The sequence below is a fragment of the Bacillus rossius genome, chromosome 1 (assembly GCF_032445375.1).
Source record: "Bacillus rossius redtenbacheri isolate Brsri chromosome 1, Brsri_v3, whole genome shotgun sequence".
Classification (NCBI taxonomy): domain Eukaryota; kingdom Metazoa; phylum Arthropoda; class Insecta; order Phasmatodea; family Bacillidae; genus Bacillus; species Bacillus rossius.
In genome coordinates this window covers 240,697,318-240,722,461 of record NC_086330.1, presented here as the reverse complement: position 1 = coordinate 240,722,461, position 25,144 = coordinate 240,697,318, and the positions used below count along the sequence as shown (strand labels likewise).

General features: G+C 39.1%; 1 protein-coding gene across 1 annotated transcript in view; it reads right to left on the bottom strand.

The window, feature by feature from the left end:
* Nucleotides 1-25,144, bottom strand: part of LOC134527410 (transferrin) — an 82,537-nt gene that overhangs the window by 5,629 nt on the left and 51,764 nt on the right. The window contains exons 8-12 of the mRNA XM_063360074.1: nucleotides 20,913-21,067; nucleotides 19,315-19,558; nucleotides 16,089-16,240; nucleotides 4,255-4,446; nucleotides 1,445-1,579 (exon numbers count right to left, since the gene is read on the bottom strand). Of these exons, the coding sequence (XP_063216144.1) occupies nucleotides 1,445-1,579; nucleotides 4,255-4,446; nucleotides 16,089-16,240; nucleotides 19,315-19,558; nucleotides 20,913-21,067 (878 nt within the window). The remainder of the gene's footprint in view (nucleotides 1-1,444; nucleotides 1,580-4,254; nucleotides 4,447-16,088; nucleotides 16,241-19,314; nucleotides 19,559-20,912; nucleotides 21,068-25,144) is intronic.

The following is a 25,144-nucleotide window of genomic DNA, read 5'->3' as shown; positions in this document are numbered from 1 at the left end:
GGTATGAGGCCATTCCATTTTGGATGATCAAATATATTGCTGCAGCTTGGATTACAATTTTCCGTAAGCCTGTCACTTGCTCTGTCTCTACGTGGCGTCGAACCTCGAGGTCGCTGGAGCCTACGAGGGTGGAGCGATGTGAAAGGATCCGTGATGTAGTGCATCAGCGGGGAACACTGGAGTTATCCGACCAGAACTGCTCATTGCAACGTCCGCCACGTCTCCAAACTGTGAAACTTCCGGGCTTGAAGCTCGACCGCAGTGGCTCTTCTGTTTATGAAATGAAATCTTTTTCGTGGATGGACTGTATCTTGGCAAGTTCTTTGCAGTTGTGGCTGCAAGTGTTGCAAATATTCATGAGAGTTATGAATGAGTTTGAAAATATCTAATACGATCATCTACATCTTGCAGACGCAACAGAAATGGTAAAGATTTTAGCAGAATTTGACATCCATAAAAATATTGTACTACAAGAATACTACTTACGTTCATGAGAAAAAAATTCCTGTCTCTGTTGAGTAAAATATAAATGACTTTTGTCCGTTAAAATCACTCCCTTCAGCTAAAAATTTTGCATGAAAGCTAATAATCGCTACAACGAGCTTTCTTGTATTAAGTGCACCAGAAGCAAAATCTAATAAACAGTTCTGCAAAAGAAACATTACAGCTGTTTCATGACCTCACGTGATCTGACATTGAGCAACACCTAACATTTCGTTTTCTGAATGACTTAATAATGTAATTTTCTAACAACCATCAAAAACGGTTTAATGGGCCCGAAGGCTGAACTGACTCCCAGCCATCATAATGGGCAGATGACTATGGTGAGACTGTGACGTACAGAAGAGGCGTGCGAGATTAGCCAGTACCCTTCCCCAGTACGGAGACGAAGAGACAGCACAACAGCCTGTCCGGGACCCCCAAAACCAGGGCAAAAAGGCGTAGGACCTTTTATTCATCCACCAGAAACTCTGGCCTCCCTTTAAATCTGTGGATGGTGGTAACTGTCATCAACCACGCACCAAACATTTATGGCTTTAGACTGACGGTTGATTAATTTCAAAAATAAATTTTGTTATGTATTTATATAAACACTTTAAAAATTACAAATTTACACCCATGTCTTACCTGGGACTCAAACAAATAGCTTCTCGCATCGTAAGACTTCATTACAGAGTCGGCCGGAAATAATCCTATTCATAGCTTAATGTACTCAGCCATATATACAAGAATTTAGTTGTTTGCAAATATAAGTTTTGAAAAATTCTTGGATAGTGTGTTCTGGATATACAAGGTTTACAGCTAATTTAAATAAATAATTATGTAGGAAGATAACTTAAGGATAAAAATTGTTAAATGGTGGTGCGTAACCCTTAAGATACAAAGGGCAAAGCAATGTGCCACATAGAACAGAGTTGAGCTGCAGTCACTGTAAGGTGCACACCTGTGTTGATCTGCACGGTGACGTGCTTGGCGAAGGCCACGTCCCCTCGGCCGGTGGCCAGGCAGCGGAAGGCTCCCGTGTAGCTGAAGAATGCCTCCTGGCTGCTGGCGGGACAGACGCTGTTGGGCGACTCTCCTGCAACATTTCCCCTCCCTCACACTCATGCCTGCCAGTTCTCCACTTCACGTGTTTTCCCTGTGCGCTCGTTTACCTTTTATATCTGAATAGTGTTGGACACATTATAAAAACTAACCTGATGCATGTATCTACCAAATTATATTTTTATGGGAAATATATTTAAAAATTTTTTATTCCAGAATAACTTCAATGAACTGAACTGAAAGCCGAAATGTAATATACATATGTTTGATTTTTTGAATTTGTGATTTATCAGATATTTTTTTTAAATCATTAATTTTTTTCTCATATATTTAATCTTTTTCTGAAAAAATCTACCTAAAACGTTTTTCGTACTATATAGAATCTTCCATAATAACAAAGTAAATATCGGTCCCAAATAAATAAATATGCCTATAATATATAAAGCGCATTGCCATTCAGTTTCCTTCAGAATGTTATACTATGAAATCTCTGATAAGAAACATTACTTCTTGCAATAAAAAATTTACGAACGTTAATACATCGCGATTATGTATTCGGACAAAGCAAACACTTTAAGGTTATGGTTTTAATTTAACTAGTGCTCTGATTTACACAAAATAATGGTTCTGTATTTCAAATTTATTGACAATAATTGAATCAGTAGGTAAATGAGATATCTGTTCCTAATATATCTAATACACTTTGTGGAGAATTTTGGAAGTTGATATATATGAATAAAAAAAGTTTGAATCGAAATTTATATTAAAACCACGGAGTTACTAAAATTGTCAGTTGAATTAATTATTGAATATGTCAAGATATTCCATATGTAATGTTACAGGTGATTTGAGCAATCAGGAAACTTAATATACATAATGTCCCATAACTTTATGTCAAGCCGAGAACAGTTATTACGCCAGACAATTACGGTTCTTAACTTAAAAACTTCAAATCCAAATATTGTTGTAGTTTTTCAGTTATACAGGTTTGCGTTTTTTAAAAACTTTTTAAAAAATTTATTTATAATCGGCACCAAATTATTTGATGCTATGCCGAAAAATTTTTGCTATGCAATTCTTAATAACCATATTATTGATAAAATTCTAAATCAAATCAAATATGGTACAAATTTAAAATATATATATATATATTTGGAGATCAAAGCTGAATAAATTTTTCAATCTGTTAAATTTGACTAGTCATATAGTAAAAAGAAATTATTCGCAAAGTTAGCAAGTTATTTGTAAAGTTTGTAAACTGAAGCAAATAACCGTTCGCACTTGTGGCCTGCCTATAAAGTTTCTAGAGATTTAGTCATTGTGACTTTCAATCAATACACTGAAAGGTATTTTTAATGACCTCCCTGTTTATTTGTCGTATTTGCATGCTCAGCCCTGTCCATGCATGATAGTCGCTGTAGGCCCTTCTCCACCCGAGGGTCGAACCAAGACCTCGCTAGAGAGCACCCGCCGCTCTGCTTACCGCGGCAAGGCTGGCGGACCCTTACAGACCCTTGCAGTACTCCGAGTATCCTAGCAGTACTAATGCACCGGGCTGACATCGGCTCTGCCTACCCAACGCACTCTCCCTGGAACCACCTTCACCTCTGCTGCGCCGCCTCGCCACTCGTCAGCGATCTCAAACACTGTGCACCAACGGAACAAACATAAACACTGGAGCGGCGAGTCTTGGTGCGCGGTCAATGCACTCGCTAACTACGTGACGTCGTGACTACACAGAGTTGAAACGAAACAATTCCTATAGCATAATATTCCTTTTCGTATACAGTATAAAACAATGCATGTACTTATGTACACGCGTTAGCATTTATACTTCTCACGATTAAATGAAGCATATTGATAACATCAAAAGCGATGGAGAGCGTAGCCTTCGTTATACTAAAGGAATAGGACAACGTGGTAAATATCGGCGCCATGCATGTTATAATTATAACACAATATTTTCGGCTGTTAAATTATAAGAAAATCGGTGGAAATTAATTCAAATTACAGAAACTGTGTTCGCTAGTTTCAGCATTAAAAAAGATAAACTAGTTGATATACTTATAAATTCAATTATTATATATACACATGAGATTTAGAAAATTAGTTTTCAGCATGAACTCTTTTTTTTTATTATTTCTTTGAAAACCAACATGCTACGTTGAATATTTGTCGTTTGAACACAACTGGTCGAAACGCGCATGCGCCGTTGAATTAATCCTGCTAAGTTGTCCTATGCATGTTGCACGCGCATATCGTTGCATATCAAGATTTTACCCTCAAGGCACTTTAAGATGTATAACTTAAGAAAATTAATCGAGTGTCGAATCTTGAAGAACCTTATAACGCAGAAACGTTAGACACAAGAAAGTCAGTTATTATCAGCCATGAGCTCAACCTGACTTTTCTTCGCAACTTTCGGTGTAAAACGAATAGATAAAAAGGAGATGGGTAAGCTCTGCCATCAGAACCTGTAGTGGTTTAGCTGTACCTCGCTAAACCCTGCTACCACATATATTTTGTGTGAGAAAAAACAATTTGTTTGTAGAGTGTCGCCTCCCAGCTCTCATTCCATTGCCAGTCCTGAAGATGCCTGCTGCAATGCAGAGTGCGACGCGGCTCAACTTGAAAGTCTGCAGTATAATGAACCCCTGAGCGCACAGCCGACTGAGGGCTGTGTGCTGTGTGCTGGCGGCTGGCACCCACCTCCGTCCAGGTTGCCGGCGCACAGACTGCACAGCCGAGCAGGGTTGTTGCCGCTGGGGTTGTTCTCGGCAGCCAGCACCCCCGGCACGCAGCTGCCCCCGGAGAAGAACTCCGACAAGCCCTTCGTGTAGGGACAGCTGTCCCTGTGGATCAGGTCCTTGGCCAGCAGCGTGTACAGGGGCGCCACCCAGCCTGTCGACAGCCGCATGCTCCTGAGGTGGGCCCAAACATTTACTAACTTGACACTAGTGTTCTTTGAGAGGGTATGGGTGAGGGAGGCACCTGAGCACGTCTGTTTCCTATACGCCTTATGTGGTTTACCAACCACGCAGGAAGTAGAGTTTGCATCGTGTGCTTTTTTTTGGGATTACTGGCCAACCACAGCAGCAGATGGTGCCATGACTGTGACATTCATTATCTACTCCCTATTCAAAGCTACCTACAAGGCCCAGGTAAATGCGCGGTTCAATTAGCATGTTTAAAGAAGGGGCCAGTCGAGAAGATTTGTTGAACATGGCAATAACCCTTTTTCTTCGAGACTGTAATGCACAGTCAGCGTTATCAGTCAATATTTTACTGAAGAAGGCCACGAACTGAAGCGTGTTCTAAATGAAGTACATCTGCGCTATTAGTCGGCGTTGCAGCATACCAGTGCATAAGTAAAAACTAGCGTAAATGTTATATATATACATACATATATATTGGGGGCTCCGAGCGCAGGAATCTGGAAGTTAATTGATGATTGTGGGCCACCATCTTAGATTTGTGACGTATGGGCTGTGACCTTCAAATTCGACTTAACATTTCTTAAAATTGACTGAAATATTTCCACAATTACTCAAAATTTCCTGTTTTCAATAACAAAAATCTCGTTTTGAGGTACAGTTACCCGGTTTTTAAAGATTTTGGTGGATGGAAATTTTTACATAATGCTTCAAATACTGTAAAAAATTTTATTTTGAGCTCCTGACGTTAACCTCAACTGAAATTTTACTCTTAATATGAAATTTTACACCTCGATTGCCCTTTTGTCTTAAATATCACATGATAATTTTACGAAATAATTATTTTTAAGATTATAAAATAAAATAAAAACCGCAATTACAGAATCCTGTTTGGAGTCCCTAGTTCAAACCACCAAGTGCAAAAAACTGAAATATTTAATAATATTTCAATAATAACGCACGTACTTCATGCATTTCAGAGATACTGGGTTCGATTCCCGATGCAAGGCCTATGTACTTGTGAAAATTTTACGTCCTTTTCCCGCAATATTTACAAAGCTACAGACACCAACTTCTCCTTTCAAGGCATATATTACCACAACCAGTCGTCGCGACAGCCATATTCACCGCCATCTAGCATTCGCGTATGCTAGGGTCGACCGTCATCGCGCTTCACAGTACTAATGCTAGACACCAGATCTTCCCGCCATCTTGTCAGCCATACAGGCTGTCGTCTTAACAGTAGTAAAAAAAGGAGAAAAAAACAAATTGTTTGTAGTTACATAAAATATTCTCAACTAATACATAGGCGCAATATTATACCATGTTATAATAAAATAATTTATTAAAAACAAAACCATTGAAGCTAGAAATTTTGACAGTGTTAATATATAAGGCTGTTTATATTTAATTGGTGCTAATTACGTATCGCAATATCATACATCCATTTCCCCTCAATATAACAATGTAAACACTGTCCTGAAACTCAAAAAAACGAAGCCAAGTTGATAGGCTAGTATGATATGAATTATAACTTGTATACTTAATTACATAATAAATATCAATTTATTCATTATTATATCATTTTAATTTTATGATGGGAAATTGAAAGAAGTTAGCGAGTCTTAGTTTTACTATCTCTTTAAGGGCCTGTTTAAAAACATTTTACTCCCGATTTAATTGTAAAGGGAGTTATATTTTCATTAGACTGTTAGTACTTTCTAACATCTTGCTTTGTCATTTCTAGCAGTCCTCGGTGTGTCGGATCTCATTTTACTCTTAATTTTATTATACTCATCATAAGAGCAACAGCTCAAGTATTCTCGCCTGGCCCTTGTTACTACTCTCTCTCACTGTCGCTCTCCTCGTTGCTGCACAGAAAGAGCTGTCGTGGCTGACTGTCATCGGTGCGCGGTACAGACAATTACGTGTCTGTCCTCAAGTTATAAATGTATCGCCTAACTAACAAAGCAGGACTCGTCCTTGTTCCACAGCCAGCCGGACACTCTGCTAATGAGTTTTCGAGTAAATGCAAAAAGGAAATGTACTTGGCTTTGCGGCCCGGGCCAGGCGGTCGACACCGGCCCACGCCCAGCCTGATCCTGCCAATCAGCCTGGTCCTCTAGGGGTGGCCACGCGCCGCTGACCAACCACGGCCCTCCAACTAGCCAGTAGCCACGCCCACGAGTGCACCAGATCACTCTTCAGTTCGTCTTTAGATTATGCAACACATCACATTCATTACGTCCATTCTAGGATGACAGTAACATCAACGGCTATCTCCACTTCCTGTATTATAGTTCCTATCTATTTGTCGAGAAATTCTGAACTATTCGGTGTACTATGTTTTGTGTGAGTTATAGAGTATAGAGACCCTTTGTTAGTTCTCGACGCAAAAAGAAGGGTGTTATAAGTTTGAAGCCAGTCTGCCTATGTTTATGTCTGTGGCATCATAGCTCCCAAACGCATAGAACGATTTAAATTCAATTTATATTTTGTATTATTCGAAAAAGATGGTACTTAGATATGTTTAATGAAAATCTTTTCATTCGCTTAAATACATCAGATCATTATGCAATTTACCAGAAAGAATAATATATCTATATTTCTGAACAAACACACACACCCATAGTTAAAAAAAAGAGCACTATAGTTATAAGTCCGTGTTGTAATGCAATATGGAAATAAAAATATTGGGATACAAACATAATCATTCCTGTGTAAACATTAACATCAGTGAAGCTGAGCCAGCTACTCGTGGCACCCAGTGAAGCTGAGCCAGCGCTACTCGTGGCATCAATTGGTGAATCCTTTCGCAGCTTAGCGACCTGTTGCTCCCGCTGATACGCCATTACAATTTCCATGCTCCGCTGCACCCTGTCGCTGCTCTGTCTTGTATTTTCGGTTCACTGAAAGTTTGTTTAGATACGGCTCGACAAATTCCATCGCTTCATATGTCTGCATTGTGCTCCGCGCCATAATGGCAATCTTGTGTTAATGCTGACTTTAAACTCCATCTTCTTTTTATGGCCTGTGGACATAATCCGAGCCCACATAATTGGTAAGTGAAATCCAATATCTTTATTAAAATTCTACTCCCTTCCCTTTAAGCAACGACTATTAGTCGTTATTTTGTGTTTTTGTTATTTGTGAGTAACACTGTATTTCTGTGATGCAGAGGTCCTGGGTTCTCCGTGTTTCAACAGCTTTCGCGGCTTTCTTCCCATCCACTAGCTTCTATCAGTCCCCAGTGTCTGCGGCGTGTTCCAAGGTGTCATGATGTTCTACAGCTAGGGAAGAAATAAGTTTATCTTCTTTACTAGAATAACAACAACACTGAAATAATTTTGATTGAAGTTTCATTATTTTTAAAAAATATATATAAATGGAAACTTTAGTTAAATTTTTATTGATCTCTAATAAGTTCAATTTTTATTAATTTTATTTATTCTATATATTGTCGCGGGTTGAAATTTTGCAGGGTTGTTGAAATCAAATTTAGGGACTTTACTGACGGGACTCTGGGCTGGCTGCTCTGTTCACTCGTCAGCGCAAGTGGCGTGACCATGTAATTGGGGCACGGGGCCGGCGCGGCGCGCTGCGGGCTTGCAGAATTTTGTTTGTTTGTTTGGCCGCGCGCTGGCGCAGCCACGGGCCGCAGTTACTGGGGCGCGCTGTCGTAACAAGCCGCGCGGTGTGGCCTGCACATTGGGGTAGAGGGGGGGTAGTCTTCCCAGATGTTCTAGTTAGTTGTTTAGTAAATTTGACTTCAATAACGAGCTTTTGTTATGGTAGGCGCGGCAGGGCGCGCGAATTTAAGCGCAAGTGAGTGGTGACTCGGGGCTCACTCAGGCGGAGGCTATGCGTCTCACCTGTGGTCACGAGTTGTTAGTTCGTTCGTGATGTAGGAATTCAAGCTTTCGGGCGGAAGCTATGGTCGACGCCAGAGGCCACGAGTCGTTTAATTTAAGTTAGGTCATAATGTAGTCGTCAAGCTTTCGGGCGGAGGCTATGGCCCTCGTCAGGGGTCACGCGTCATAGTTTTTAAAATGTAATGTTCGTTCGGGATTTCAAGGGCAGGAGAGGCCCCTACGTTATTTTTTTAAAGTAATCGATCAAGAAAGGCTTTTCGGAAAATGTGAGTATGGACTTATCTTTGTTTTAATTTTAAGTATTAATTATGATTTGAGGTATTCGGAAGGACTAGGGAAGTGTTTAGTGAAGTTCTCTCATTCTCTCTCTTGTAAGGTCGTTCAATCGTTAAGGAAGTAAAGAGATTATTGTTTTAAATTGTAATCCCGCTATTTAAATGTTCTTTAAAATGATGTTGAGTATTTGACTTTAAGAATAAAATAATTTTAATTAAGTATTATGTTATTTTGCAAAATCTCCTTAGTTCAGCTCTCACCAGACATCCTGTACGGGATGACGAAACTATGATCCTAGGTACAGTAAAGTATTTTATGAAGTTAAGACTAGTTGATGCCAAGCGAGTTGTTTCTATGTAAAGAGCTACGATTCTCGCCCCCCCCCTCTGAAGGTGGATCGTGACAGAAATGGTAGAGTTCGCCGGATAGGTTCTATTTCTGGAGAGAGAGAGAGGTAGATTTTTATGTTTATTATTAAGTTAGTTTCAGCTTCTGATAGCAGGTTATTAAGAGTTTACTTGAGGAGAGGATTACGGAATTTTAGTCTATAGTGGAGGAAGTCTTTGAGATTTTTTTTTTGACGTAACAGATGTTTATTTGAGGATACTTGTAAGGATAAAGTTTATAGTGATAAGTTGTTTTAAGTCGTTGAGTTTATCGGGGATTTTTACGTGAGGAGAATACGTTATAATTTAAATACTTAATAAAGATAATGCAAGTGGTTTAGTTTTATTAAAGTTAATTTAAGATTGTAGGTTAAGAGAATTATAATTTAAAATAAAAATTTTTTGTCGTAAATAGGAATTATTTTCAAGTGAAGTTTGTTTTGTTGTCGTGCGCGTAGGAGACGAGACGTACGAATTAAATCAGTCGAGGGAAGGATAAACGTTAGAAAGGAATTAAAGAGAAAACGAGAGTTTATGTAAAAGAGAGTTATAGAATTTATAGTGATGTTTTGTTTTAATTAGAAAAATGTTGAGAGTTGTTTCAGAACGACACGTCAGTGGACGTGGCAGAGTGAACACGTGACGGGGAGGTGCTGAGACCTAGCGGAGAACGGAGGAACCGCAAGCGAGGGTTGGCGCACCTGATGGAATTCGGTGACGTCACGGGCTCATACGGAGACGTGGACAGGCCGTGACCTTGTTTTGATCAGCTGTACGGTAACTTAGCGATAAGAAAATAGACTATTGGTTAAATAAATTTAAATTTAAGTGTGTTTTAGAAGAAGAGGAACTTTCAGTATGTAAGTAATTTAATTTAAGAAGTGTATGATGTATAGGCTAGAAGTGTTTCGTTGTAAGTTGTTTATGTTTTTGTTAGTTAAATTCTACCTCGGTTTTAAAAATATTTTTTTGGGATTTGTAAACATTATTAAGGAGGTACACTATAAAATCGATAAGCATTGAGAAAACTGGGAAGGCTAGATTTTGTGTGTAGAGGGAATTTACTCCAAAAGAACAGAGAGACAAAATTAATGTTTTCATTAGGGCGAGGGACCCTAAGGTGAGGCGTTGTGTCCCTGGGAAGAAAGGGAATTGTAGCGCAGACCATAGGAGATGGGCTGACTACGGAATTAAGGGTCAGGAGAATCCTGAGAGTTGTGAGTAGTTTGGGGCAGGAGTTCCCCATGGTAGTACCGAAGTGGCTATCCTGTATGGGATAGGGTACCATTTCAATGAAGTTTGTTGGTGGGGTTAGAGCCCCCTGTGTAGTGGGCCTATAGCAGATAGGCACTACAGTGAAATTTTTGGTTATTTTGTGAGGTAAATTCCCTGGAGGTTAAGTAAGATTGGATTCAGTTAGGAAGGAGGGAAATGAGAAACATTGCTGTAGAGAGTTAGTGTACTTGCCTAATGTGAAATTGAATTTTACTAAATTAATTTAGGAGAAAGTTTTGTTCGGTAAATAAATAATAATGGAAGATAGCTAGATAATTAATTAATTTTTTTTTGAGTAAGGTGTTTTAAGTAATGAAATAAAATAAGGTGAAGTAATTTGAATAATTGGGGAGGAGTTTCTTTGAGTTTAGATAATTGTTTTTGAATTTATTGAGATATTCAGCCAGTGAAGTTTGAGTGTGAGAGATACAGTGAGATTTTAAGGAAATCGGTTGTTTATTAATTAGGACAAATGAGATTTTATGATTAAGAGTCAGTAAGCATAGTTAAAATTTACGACATGATATTTGTTGACAGTTTACAGTTATTAAGGAGAAAACAGAGTAATCTATTTATTTTTATTTTAATGGTTTGAAGATAAGATTATGAATTTTTTTTGGAAGTTTCTTTGGCATGTTGGAATAATTTTTTTTGATTTTTAGAATTTACAGAGAAAATTTAATTGATTTACATTAGTTTGGAAGTATGGAGGTTTAATGTTCGATTAGCCCTAACTTGATGGTCGGATCCCAAAAGAATGCCGTAAAACCGATAGCCAATTGAGAGGAATGCGGTAGGCGCTTGTGTAGAGAGGGGTTGTGGGAAAACTCCTTGGGACTGATGGCAGATCAGGGGCCCTAAATAGTGTGTGATGCTGTAAAACCAGTGCAGGGAAAGCCTGGTATGCTTAAATTTTTGGGCACAGGTTATGTAAACCTGGGGTTCCATGGGATTTAGTCATGTTAGCTGCTGTGGGACATTGAGATTTCCAGGCTCCATAGTAAAGTCAATGTAAATTTTTGTTTTCTTAAAATAATAAATTTGTTTTTAATTTTTTTGAGATATTTGATTTGTAACAGTGAATACAGACCCCGAGGAATAAGAGTTGTCATGATGTGAGAGGAGAAGGTGGTAGGCCTAAAAGGGTACAGGCACCACAGAGGTTATTTGTATTGCATAATTTAAATATAAGGAAACTTGAGAATTTGAAATTTTGTTGTTGGTTTGTACACCCATAAGAAGAGTATAGGCAGAATTTTTATTGTTATGAGATGTCTAATTTAATTGAAAAGAAGAAAGTTTAAAGATGCAAGGTAACATTATTATTGTAATAATTGAAAGAGATTAAGAGGTAGAGAGAAATAGGCAGTTTTTGTTTGTAAGTACTAAAGTTTACATATAGAAATTTAGTAACTAAGAATGAATAATAAGTTAAGTCTAGTGTAAAAGTTTTTTTTAAGTTTGTTAAGTTAAGAGTCACAAGTAAATTTTTTTTTAGAGAGAATGTCTTTGATAGGAAGTATTAGAAACTTATGGGAATTTTAGGGTAACATAAATAATGTAGGTAATGAATAATAAATAGATGGTAGGTCTTAAGTTAGGATTAACATTTGAAGCAGAATTTAATTAAGAAGAAGGAAAATAAATAGGCCTAATGAAAAGAACAAAAAAGGATTTTATGGTAAAGCATTTTTTTTAAGTAATAAACAATGAATAATAATGTTGTTTCAGGGTAATGTGTACTAATAATACAATTTTTTTTTAGGACCAAAGAACAGGAATTATGTAATTTAAATTAACATGTATTTTTGAAACTGTTACAGATTCCTTAAGATGAGCTGAGCAGCAGTCCAGTTTACAAGATGACAAGAGTTCGAGAGACAAGATACAAGATCACTGAAACAAGAGCCAAGACTGAAGATTCAAGAGAAGAGAAAGCTGGCAGCCATGGACTTACAAGTGGAGATTAATAAGGTCATGTAAAGTTTTATTTTTTTTTATGGAAGACAGTAACTGGAGTTTTTTTTTGTTATAAACATTATTTACAGAACTTTTTAGGTTATAGTAATGTAATGGAACTAGTGAGTTGTGGTAGCTGTCAAAAAGAACTAATACCTTAAGTTTAATTTTTAAAGTTAATTTTCTTAATTTACAGAGGGATTAGTAGTTTTTTTTAAAACCTTATTTAGGTTGGAATTTAAATACAATAGCTTATTATAAATGTGTACGAACAGTTCAAGTTCACAGTACTGATAGGTAGGTCAGATGATCTTATTGATTTTGATGATTTGTTGTTTTGAGTTGATTTTTAAGTGTTGTGAATTAGACAATGAAATAGTTCTGAAAACTTAAATTATTTCAAGCTAAGAAATAGTAAATTTAATTGTAACTCGAAGGACACCAGAATTTACTTTTTTTTGAATTAGTAATGTTTGAAAATTTTATACTTTACAAGAAAGGTTATAAACAAACAGATCGGATGGAACAAGGATGCAGTAAATCACAATTTCAGTTAGAATTATTGATTTGCTTTTGAGGTTATGAAGGAAAAGTTGCTATAATTTAAAAGTTTAAATAAAATGTTTTTTTTTTTTTTTTTTAAATTTGTTTGAAATAGAAAGTTTAAAAGTTAATTAGTCATGATCTAGGTGGGTGATGGGGTGGGAATTGGCCACTCTTTTTCCCTATAACCTCCCTAACATGGCCTTCTATTACATCTAACAGAATAGAAGAAGAAAAATACTTATTATTAGTTAGAATGTTTTTTCATGAAGATACCTGATGAACTTTTATTGTTTGGAAGAATAGAAGCAAGGTTAATCAGATATTTTTACTCAGAAGAAGAAGAAGAAGAAGATAAAGCAGTTTTATGACTCGACAAGCCAGAGATTGGTGTTTCCCCTCTGCGCTTCTATTGACTACGTTGTTTACTCTCATGGGATAGCTGGTTCGGCACCATGGAGAGAGATTGGTGGGCATTGTGGTTGCCCCCAGAAGAAAAGAAGAGTAGAAGAGGTTATGGGTGGGTCATGTGAACTGACCTTCAACCCAGTTACTTCGTGGGGGACTATTTGCTGTATAGAGAAGATCAAGACTCAAGAGTTAGGGAAAATCATTGGAGGTCATGTTTCCCTTCCTTAAGTTTTTCCTATCAAATTATTTGCCTGATTAGATTATGCTAAGGGTGGGATACTTTATGTTAGCAGTTGAATTAATTAATTTTATTTTTTTGTGTGTTTGCATCCTTGCCCATCGATTGCAGTTTAGTAGTTAGTTTTGTATTTGTCAGGCGTGATGGTAATGCCTGTTGATGATGTTTCAGAATTGTAATCTGTTCGTGATGAGGATGGCACAACTCCGAAGCAGATGTGGGGAGAAGTTGTGAGCTGCCCTGGAAGCCAGTCCAGTAGCTGTTGGAGTTGAGTGGTGTTTGCTGATGGCCAGCCCAGGGAGCTACTCTTCTCGACAACACTGACTTCGAGGAGTTGCACCAACCTTCACGAGATAAGAGTTTAATTAATTGAAACACTGTAAGGACACTTAATTTTTTTTGAAGAACGAAAGAAGTATGGTAATAAACGGAAACCGAAAAAAAAAATAATAATAATTATCAAGAATTTGCACATTGTTTAACGAATACTGAGAAACTAAGAACAGTAATTTAATTTGTAAAGAGAGCTTCACTAACAGAACAATTTTTTTAGAATTGAGAACTCGAGCCTCTGAAGGTTCCTGTGAGAACAAACCAGATAAAAGTTTTACATTTAATTTTATGAATACTTGTTGTTTTAAAATAAATCTTATGCAGAATCTAGATGTATGTTCAGACAGCAAGGAACTAAGAAAATTATTATTTTTGTGAAATGAGGAATTTATAGTTATGGTTTAATGGAAAAAGACAATTTGTAATTTTGAGGTAGCTCGATGGGGCTCGAGCTCTGTGAGGGGAGGGTTATGTCGCGGGTTGAAATTTTGCAGGGTTGTTGAAATCAAATTTAGGGACTTTACTGACGGGACTCTGGGCTGGCTGCTCTGTTCACTCGTCAGCGCAAGTGGCGTGACCATGTAATTGGGGCACGGGGCCGGCGCGGCGCGCTGCGGGCTTGCAGAATTTTGTTTGTTTGTTTGGCCGCGCGCTGGCGCAGCCACGGGCCGCAGTTACTGGGGCGCGCTGTCGTAACAAGCCGCGCGGTGTGGCCTGCACATTGGGGTAGAGGGGGGGTAGTCTTCCCAGATGTTCTAGTTAGTTGTTTAGTAAATTTGACTTCAATAACGAGCTTTTGTTATGGTAGGCGCGGCAGGGCGCGCGAATTTAAGCGCAAGTGAGTGGTGACTCGGGGCTCACTCAGGCGGAGGCTATGCGTCTCACCTGTGGTCACGAGTTGTTAGTTCGTTCGTGATGTAGGAATTCAAGCTTTCGGGCGGAAGCTATGGTCGACGCCAGAGGCCACGAGTCGTTTAATTTAAGTTAGGTCATAATGTAGTCGTCAAGCTTTCGGGCGGAGGCTATGGCCCTCGTCAGGGGTCACGCGTCATAGTTTTTAAAATGTAATGTTCGTTCGGGATTTCAAGGGCAGGAGAGGCCCCTACGTTATTTTTTTAAAGTAATCGATCAAGAAAGGCTTTTCGGAAAATGTGAGTATGGACTTATCTTTGTTTTAATTTTAAGTATTAATTATGATTTGAGGTATTCGGAAGGACTAGGGAAGTGTTTAGTGAAGTTCTCTCATTCTCTCTCTTGTAAGGTCGTTCAATCGTTAAGGAAGTAAAGAGATTATTGTTTTAAATTGTAATCCCGCTATTTAAATGTTCTTTAAAATGATGTTGAGTATTTGACTTTAAGAATAAAATAATTTTAATTAAGTATTATGTTATTTTGCAAAATCTCCTTAGTTCAGCTCTCACCAGACATCCTGTACGGGATGACGAAACTATGATCCTAGGTACAGTAAAGTATTTTATGAAGTTAAGACTAGTTGATGCCAAGCGAGTTGTTTCTATGTAAAGAGCTACGATTCTCGCCCCCCCCCTCTGAAGGTGGATCGTGACAATATTTTCTGTAGCATTTATACATTGTTTATAAACATGTAATGGAAATTTGAATCTTTTACCAGAAATATAAAATAATCTCAACTCTCTTTTATTATTTCTTAAAACCTGATGATGTAAATCTTTCCGCATGTAGTTTCAAAATAAACTAATTTGTTTTAGTGTAGGATTGTAAACGCCCTCTCAAACTATAATGGTTGTTGTTTTTCCAGTAGCATCCAAAGAGGCTCGGTGCTCGGATGGCTGCTATACCACTGCCTCGTGGCAAGTCTGTCTGGTCTGTGGCGAGCCTCGTCTCCGAGACGCTTCTTGACGGCTGCAGTCAGAGCGCGACAAGAGCACAAGAGAGCGACAAGAGAGCGACAAGAGAGCGACAAGAGAGCGACAAGAGAGCGACAAGAGAGCGACTGTGCGGCGGTGCAGATCCATGTCGACCGCGACCTCTCGTGTGCGACGTGGCGGTACCGACTACAACAGCGACTGTTTGGAAATAACGCCGATAATGACTTTGAAGTAAGTATCTACAAGCCGATCTGGATGAGTCGGCCTTGATGTGTTGCCCTCAATACCGCCATGCTATATTTTACTTTAAAAATTCATTATTCAAGTCTTCAAAAAATATAGTATGTTTTTGAAATCACCAAAATGTCATTATGACATATTTCATGTCTCCCTGGAGAATCTGCCATCTGCATGCGGAGCCCAACTACCAAGCAGTTTCGATGTGCGAGGGAGACGGGAAGGCAGCTCACCGGATATCCTGCCGTAGCCGGTGTGGCAGGACCTGGCGCCGCGCAGGTCGGCGAGCGACTGGTAGGGCGACGACTTCCTCACGATGGCGACCGAGAAGGTGCCTCTGTCGGGGCCGTACACCTCGGCCAGCACGGGCCGCAGGTTGTACTCTCTGCGCACAAACCGCACACTCGCCTTCAGCTTGGATGTGTTTGGACATACGCCACTGCATGTCACAGCAAACCTCAAGCACTAGCGTACGTACAATCTACCACCCCCCCCCCCTTGCAGGAACCATTCAAAGAACGCAAGATCCAAGTTTCTCCGTCTTTCAGCCTTTTCCGCATAACCATTTGAAGAAAGATTCTACCTCTTTTTTGTTGGGCTGCGTGTAGTACCAAAATATAGTTTCCATATGAAAACTGATGTGAACTGTTTACTAAAGTTAAAAAAAAAATGCTGACTCACAGCCAAGCAGATTACTTTTGAAGGATCTTCTAATATTTAAAGGCAGTTCGCAATGTTTCAACACTTTTGGAATCATCATTCAACTCAGGCTTCCGTGAGCACGAGAGTCTAACATAGCAGCTACAAGGACTGCACAGACTACTGAGTCCCTCAGGCTCTGTACACACACTCGGATCCCCAACTCTTATTTTGATTACATCGCCTTTTACGGAAATTGCCGATACTAGAGAAGGGATAGGTGACAAATTGCAGTTATTCTGCTTTTATAGCCAGTTTAAAATTATGAATCCACGAGTTATAATTAACATAGCAATTACCTATATTCATGCATAAATTGCATGCAAAGTTTAATTTTTTATAAACAAACACATGCCGTTAATTTTCAGATTCTTACAGCTGTTTAAGTGAAACAGAAATGTAAAATTCAGGAGCCAACACTTAAAAGTTTACAAATAACTGTCACTATTAATTATGTAATGACCAAGTGAAATTAGGCCTGATGAATAGCCAAGCCTGCATTCTCCAGCAAGAACGGAATTATTAAAGGTTCACATTCACCAGAATGCAGGCGTATGTTGCTCGAGGGGAATGGAATACGTAATTGTATTATGGAGAACACGGAGCATGCTGACTGCGCATATCTTAACACTGAACAACTCGTTGGCGAATACAACAGTCGGAACCTTGTTATTGAGTACGTGGTAGGCACAATATTTGGATTATATATATATATATATATATATATATATATATATATGTATGTATATATATCCATTTCTTCAGCTTCTGTGTGAAACATTATTTGATATTTTGTGAATAGTGCTTTTTAAATTTAATAATACACTTCTATAAACAATATCAAGGGTCTGTTGAAACACCAAAAGAAAACAAACACATGAAAATTTAAGTAAAGAACGATGGAAACATGCGCTGCAGTGTACCTACTGTCTGCCCATCACATGCTTACCTGGCTTAGAATGCAGGGACTTGTCCAAAAGAGGTAACTAAACTATATAAACATAAAAAAAATGAATTACAATACCTCTTGGCTTCTGAATTGAGTTCACGTCTATGAAACTATCATTGCTTCCGACGTTCAAGCATGCCTTGCTGTAGTAGTGTTCACGTGCAGTTAGCAGCAGAGTGCTACATCAAGCTGCGGTTTATCTGTGTGGTTGGTCATGATTAGAAAAGGTTTTGACCAATTAGGTAGAGCGTGCCTATTTGGTGCAGCATATTATATATATATTCATTATATTGAACTATGACATTCCAGTCAATATTGCTATTGTTGTTAGAATGTTTTTATTTTATTCATAATAATTTTATTATCATTCTGTGATTATACAAGAAAATTTTTCAATGCTTTTAGGTGGACAAAACTATATATCTTTATTAATTTAAGTACTGTTGTATGGCTGTTGAAAATTTTTGTGCAAGTCTGTCCTATGAAGGATTTTTTTTTTCAGAAACATGGTGATTGATCTGATTTTGAGAAGGTAACCGAAGGGATCTCTGTTTTTTGTAGTGCATAGAAATGTTTACAATTGTTTTTTGGCATTGTCTCCTAGTTGTAAAGCAGGTAGCAATATTTTATTTCGAATCTTTATTTTCAGTAGAGAAATTTTATTTGCTTTATTGCATATTAACGTACTCCAGAGTAACCCTTTATATTCATAGTAATTTATTTATACTGGATTCTTCGTAGACATTTGGTGTTTTATTAACAAGTGTGGACTAGATTTTATGTGGGCTAGTTGATAGTGGGTGCTTTAATGTAGGAAACTCTGTTAGTAGGTTTTCTGTATGTATTGTGTTTTATTGGGCTATCCATTCTACTGACATTCATGAAAGGATGATTATCATCAGTCTCTCATTCCACGGTGAAACTGACGTTTGAATGTTGGTTGCTTTCGTTGCCCAAGAAACAACTGAATTTTGTCAAACACATTTGACCGGGTAAAACGGTTTTCTTCAAATATCGATACTTATTTTGTGTTATATTAATTTTATTGAATATGTTTTGTCTATAAGTGTCTTGAAGTGGTGAAAAGGTTTTACTTATCGTAGCTCATGTTTGGGAAAAATAATGGGCTTATAAGGGAAAAAACTAGGTTATTTAAAATTCTAAAAATTTTCATAATCCCTTATTTAAAGCAAAACTGGTAAGATGGCTTCTTCTTGTAAATAAGACATCATTAACAGTAACTTTAGTGAATATTGTTTCCAAGTTTAAACTCACAAATAAATAATTTTCTTTAAAGCTTGATTACTAGAACATTTCCGTATAGTGTCCTGCGTCTATGATATCTATGTTTAGCTCTTTACAACAAATCGTTTGAGTACCCGACAATACCATAAGTAAGCGAGATTTTAACATTTGCTTTAGGGTGGAAAAGTTCTTACGGCTTGTGAATTTTTGATAATCCAAAGGGGGCAAGTGTTATGCTTTACTTTAGTCAGTTGTTTCTTCGCACCGTATTCCGGTGATGGATCATAAATTTCTTTAAGAATTCACCTAAAGTAGTTTTGGAATGTAAATCTACAGTGGCTAACAAAGGAATTTTAGCATATGCTTTAGGGCGGAAAAGTTCTTACGGTTTGTGAATTTTTGATAATCCAAAGGGGGCAAGTTTTATGCTTTACTTTAATCAGTTGTTTCTTCGCACCGTATTCCGGTGATGGATGATAAATGTCTTTAATAATTGACCTAAAGTAGTTTTGTAATGTAAATAAGGAAGGAAGATCGTCAGCAGGCAGCGGCAGTGGCGCACTCACGCGACGGCGCGCGGCATGTGCAGCGCGCTGACGGACACGATGTCGGCGCCGCCGTCGCGGATGACCTGCAGGCAGCGCTCCAGGCCGGCCTCCAGCTCGCAGTCGAAGGTGGGCCGCACGTCGCGGGACAGCGCGGACACGCGCAGCGCGCGGCACTTGCGCAGCTCCGCGTCTGACGTCACGCAGAAGCGCACCGGCAGCTGCGTCACGCCCGACTCGCGCTCGATCACGTCCGTGTAGTTGGCTGCGGGCACGCGCGCGCACTCTGCTCATCTGCTTGTGAATATGACAAGAACACCACCACATCCCTAACAGTTGATGTTGGTGTCGAATTAATTCATGTTTTTTTTTCGGGATATTGTGGCTTGAAACGGCTGTAGTCGATTTTCCAGAGGTATATCTCCTGTAAAACGTTGGTCCATCTTTCACCATGGAAGCACTCCAGATGTGTGGTGGGCTACTCACGCTATCTTGCCGTCAAAGTTTCCCGCCTTGGCTTAGGACTGGCGGGCGGCTACCGAACAGCTACACACGCCAAACACGCAAACCCGCCACACAGTATGCAGGGCTGCATAGCTCCCAGGCTGACTATACATATATAGGCTTATAGGGGCAGTGAAAATGCGATTGTCCCAGAACCCGTCACAAACTATTTACCATTCTAATAGTGTTTTAGAAATAGCTAAACATTTTTATTTCGATTATATATGTTTTTATATGCTTGTCTCCTAATCAACTATACTTTGACCGTTATCAGCTGCCATCCGAGTTTTGTCACTTCCTGAATGCACATGTGTGTATTGCTCGTAAATAAATTTCTGGATTTTAAAGTAAATAGTTCCAAATGAAAGCATGGAATTCTGAAAATTATGCGTGTTTATGTGGGTTTTCCTATAACATGTATAAAATATATGCGAAGTTTATAAAGGTGGAAAAATCATAACCTGTAATAATACAATAATATTCTTTCTGACGTTAGCCAGTGTAAAAGTAAAGATACAAGCTAATTTTTTTAAATTATGAAATAAACAAATGAGGTCGCTGAGGTGAGTTGGACAACCTACTTGGAGGAAAAGAAAATCACTGACGATCAGTACAAGGCAATATGAAGCAAGGATGAATTAGTGACAGAATAAGGAATTTAATAACAGAGAACGCAAGTTCTACTCTAACCATACGGATCTCTGGCCAGTAACTTCGAAAAGGTCCAGCGTGGTGTAGCAATGACTCATCAACTTTATAAACATAAAACCAAGTGACCGACCCTGGTTATAGTATTTACATTATGTGTATAAAAGTTTTTTAAGTATGAATTTGCGGTTTTCATGGATTTGTTTGTACGCAGCTATTGTAAATCCAAAGTTTGATTAATAAAATATTTGGTTCTAAAAAAGATTCGTTAATTTGAAAAAAATAAAAATAAAAAATTTAGATCAGCTCAAATGTGATTTTTTACGTAACAAATAATTAACTTCTGTTTTGATAGTTATTTGGTTCAAAGATAATTATTTTATGGAAATAATGATTTTCTTAACATGGACACGCACTTAACTGTATGTTGCATCGCGGCATGTGCGGTGTGCGAAGCGGAGACTCACCCTTGTCCAGGTAGGCCTGAGGGGAGATGGGCTCCGAGTTGTCCACGGCCACGGTCTTGCTGTCGATGGTCAGCACCTGGGGCAGCCACTCGGCCGCGGTGGCGGCTCCCTCCGTGTTGGCCAGCGAGATCTGGTTCCTCAGGTCGGCCGCCGAGCTGCAAGTGTATCGCCCTATCTCTCTGGAGACTGGAGCCACGCGCGTCTGTCGGTGCGTTCTTATCGTCAGTAACAGCTTTTTATTGTATGCTGCCAGTGTGCGCACTTTGTGTTACATAATTGTCAGATTGTTTCCTTGTTAGTTTACTGGCCAACAAAGCACACACTGAGGAAAAAATATGGTTATTTAAATGAATTGTCGGTACCCATAACCCTCTCAGACTGATGAAAATACAAAGTATTGGATGGATTGTTGGTACTATTAAATAATTTCTCTGTTACTTAACGAACTAATATTTATTATGGTATTAAGGGTATACCTTCAAACACACGCAGATATATAGAAAGAGACTATGACAGTATCATACACTGATAAATCTAGCGGGCAAAATATAAATTCCTTTGTATCCTATATATAGTTACGCTTATCACTGACTTAACGATTGCGTAACGCTGTAGTCTATATATTATTATTTTTCTTTGCTAACCTGTACCTCCTAGCATTGCGACCGAGTCCGTGATGCAAAAATATTATTCTGACTACAACTTGGTGTTGGGTAAGCCATTTTCCTGCACATCACCGGTGAGTTAAGTATCTTAAATGAATGATTCTGTGTGTTAGTTGATTTGTATGATTCTGTGTGTGAATGATTATGTGTTTGACCATTATCTTCCCATACACATAACCATTATTTTTTCCATATGTATGCCCATTATCTTCCCTTATGTCGTTTTGTGTTTGAATGATTAATGTTATAAGTTAGATGAATTGTCTTTCCTTTTTTTGTTGGAATCACTTTTCAGGGCCGGAAGGGGGGGGGGGGGGGGGCAGAAAAGGCAAATTGCCGCTGGCCACAAAATAATCAACTGTAAAGGGGGGCCACATATAAAGCGAGAAAAAAAGTAAATACAAACTGTTGATCAACTGAAACTAACACCATTATAGTATGCTATAATTTAATTTTAAGCGCTATCAAACGAAATTTTGCATACAATTGTTTGATTTTAAAGAATTTTTTCAACACTTAAGTTAGTAATATTAATATTATTTTGAACGTCATCTTTTTTATTTGTCCTGAAACTTTAGCCATAATCATTCCAATATATTTTTCTAAACTAACTACATACAGGTCTGGTGGTATAGTCCCATCGAAAAAGGTAAAAACCAGATCTCAGATTTCTCATCTTCAGTTTCAGGTGAATAGTGTGTTAATGGCAAATTCGGGCCGATGAAGTACAAAAATTACTTCTTTTTTTAAGGGGAGGGAGCCACAAACCTAAACCCTCCACCGAGCCGCAAAATGACCGTGGGCGGCTCTGTCCTTTATATCCAATGAGAAATGAAAAAAAACATTATTGTTCAATATATTGTTACGAACGCAGACAGGACAGCAAACGCGCGCCAGTTTCGGAGCTGGTTGACAGCCCCGCACGGAAACTGACGTCACGCGCTGACCATTGACGTAAAGCATGCCAAGCGAGCTGGGCCGGATTACAACGGTCCTCGTCACCCCCCCCCCCCTCTCCCCTCCAAGCTTCACGCGCACCTTTACGCCTCGGGATATTGTAACCTTTAGCGGCCTGGGAATTCCGGGCTTACAGAGGCCGCCGCGAGGAGTGGCGTTAATAAACGTCGCTGTTCTGGGTGTTTTGGGCGTCGGGTCGGCCCGGGATGACGCGACACGTCACAGCCGCTCTTGGCCCCATGAGAAGGACGCCACGGGTATATAAGCGACGACACCGGCCACCGCGGGAGTTCCGAGAGTGCGGCATCGGCGAAGAGGGTGAGAGACCCCCTGGAGAGCAGCGCGACGAGGAGCGACGGGACCGTGAGAGTGCGACTGAGTGGCGCGAGGCTGTGTGTGTGAGGACAGGTGCGTGGTAAGGGGCGAATAACTGTTGAGTCTAGCTCCAGTGAGGGGTGCGAACTGTGGAAACTGACAGTCGTGTAGTGACCTGAGAATAAACATTTTTAAGTGCAAGTGATTGGTGATCTGACTTTTTAAAGTACAATTTTTATTAGAAATGTTAATATTAGTTATTAATAAAACTAAATGGGGCTATCCCTTACGAGCCAATTTCCCCCACATAATTCTCGTAACATTTCGGTGTCAGAAGTGGATAGCCCTAATTAATATATTAAGTATACAATTTTTTAAACTAAAATTAAAAAAATAATAATTTATTTTTACGAATTTAGTTATTGGAGAATTGAGGTAGTTTAGGAACTGTGGTTATATTTGATTGTAGTAAAGTAGTAAAGTTAGTGTTAGTTTTTAATGGAGGTTTAGGTTAGTTGGTAGGGGAAATAACAATTTATTCATAATACAATAGTAATAGGCTAGTAGTGTATGTGGACACGAAAGATGGTGGCCGACGAACTTAATACATAATAGCTTTTTTGGCTGAAATTAATAATAAAATAGAGAAAATGAAAAAGGTTCAGGAGGAAATGATTAATATAATCGAGAGTAACCAGGAGGAAATGAAGAATAAAATGAAGAATGGCTAAGAATATATGAAGAATAAAATTGGAAATAGCCAAGGATATATGAAGATTGAAATGAAAAACTGCCAAGAAAAGGTGAAGAATGCTAGGCCGAGATAGAGGACATCAAGAAGAACCAAGCAGAAATGAAGAAGAAAATCGATGAAACGAGCATACAGTTGCAATGCAAAGTGTAGAGTTTGGAGCAGCACCATGCACAACAAGAACAACAACTCTTACAATATAGAAAAGCAACTTTCCCGGCAGAAACAACAGTTAATTCAACTTAATCAGGCAACCGAACGGCGTGTAGAAGCTGTGACCGAGGAGTGCCATCGGATGATTAAAAAAGCTACCGCTGCTGCAAACCGGAAGAGTAATTCGAGGATGTTAAGATGGAGGGCCCTTCCAGCAGCCACGAAATTCAAGCCACCCACCTTTGATTGTCAGTTTTCGTGGACAGTGTATTGAAGACAGTTCGAGGCAGCTGCAGAAGTACATGGTTGGGGCGAGAAATAAAAGGCTATGGCAATCGTCTTGGCTATACGAGGATCTCCACTAGAGCTGCAGTTGACCTTACCAATTCCAGACCAGAAAGATTATGGAATATTAGTAGAGCTGAGTTATCGTGACCGACACATGTGTGAGGTGTATAGAAAAGCCCTGAAGACATGTCAACAGCGATCTTCTGAAACACTTCAAGAATTCGAAGCCAACATTGAGCGACTCGTGCACCTCGCCTATCTAGAAGCATCAACAATGTTCCGCCAGCAGCTAGCCACCAGTGCTTTTATAGACGGACTAAGAGATGAGGAGGTTCAGCAAACTCTTCATTTTGTCCGACACAAGAAGAGCTGCGAGGCCTTGGTTCATGCCCTGGAAATTAAGGCAGCATGCAGTGCCTCAAGAAACACAAGCATCAGGACAATGAGAGATAGACTGGAGCCCTACAATGGAAAAAATGCCAGAAACACCACTAATGAAGTAGATATTCTCAGGGCATTGAATAAGCTACTGAATAATACTCCAGGTAACCATATCAGGAGAGCAGGAGGACGCACGCGGTGCTGCGTCTGCAATGAACTAGGACACATCAAGTGGGACTGTCTGACATGCAGGAAGACAACACAACAGGAAGAGAAACAGGAAGATCAATATGGAAATTTGCAAAAGCTGGTGTGTGAGAGTGCATGCCAGCTCAGACATGGCAGCCCCTAGGGTTTTTCCTGTATCCTTACTTCATCGAGGCCATGCAATTTTGTTGCTTGGATCAATGGCAGATAGTGTTTACTTACTGTTGACATAGGGGCATCGGCATCTTTAGTTCACACAGACATTGTAAGTAGAAGAAGAAAACACCTATCCCACATATACTCAAAACAGCCACCGGAGACATTTCAACTGTGCATGGACAGCTGGATTTAGAGGTAAGGATTGGAACTTGTACATTATCAGACCTTTCTGTTTTTGATATCACCGATGAGATATTTTCTAGGACTGGACATCATGAATCGATATTGATTCGTTATTGATATGGAAGGACAGGTACTGCATATTAAAGATGAAGAGTTGGCTATCTTTACCACAG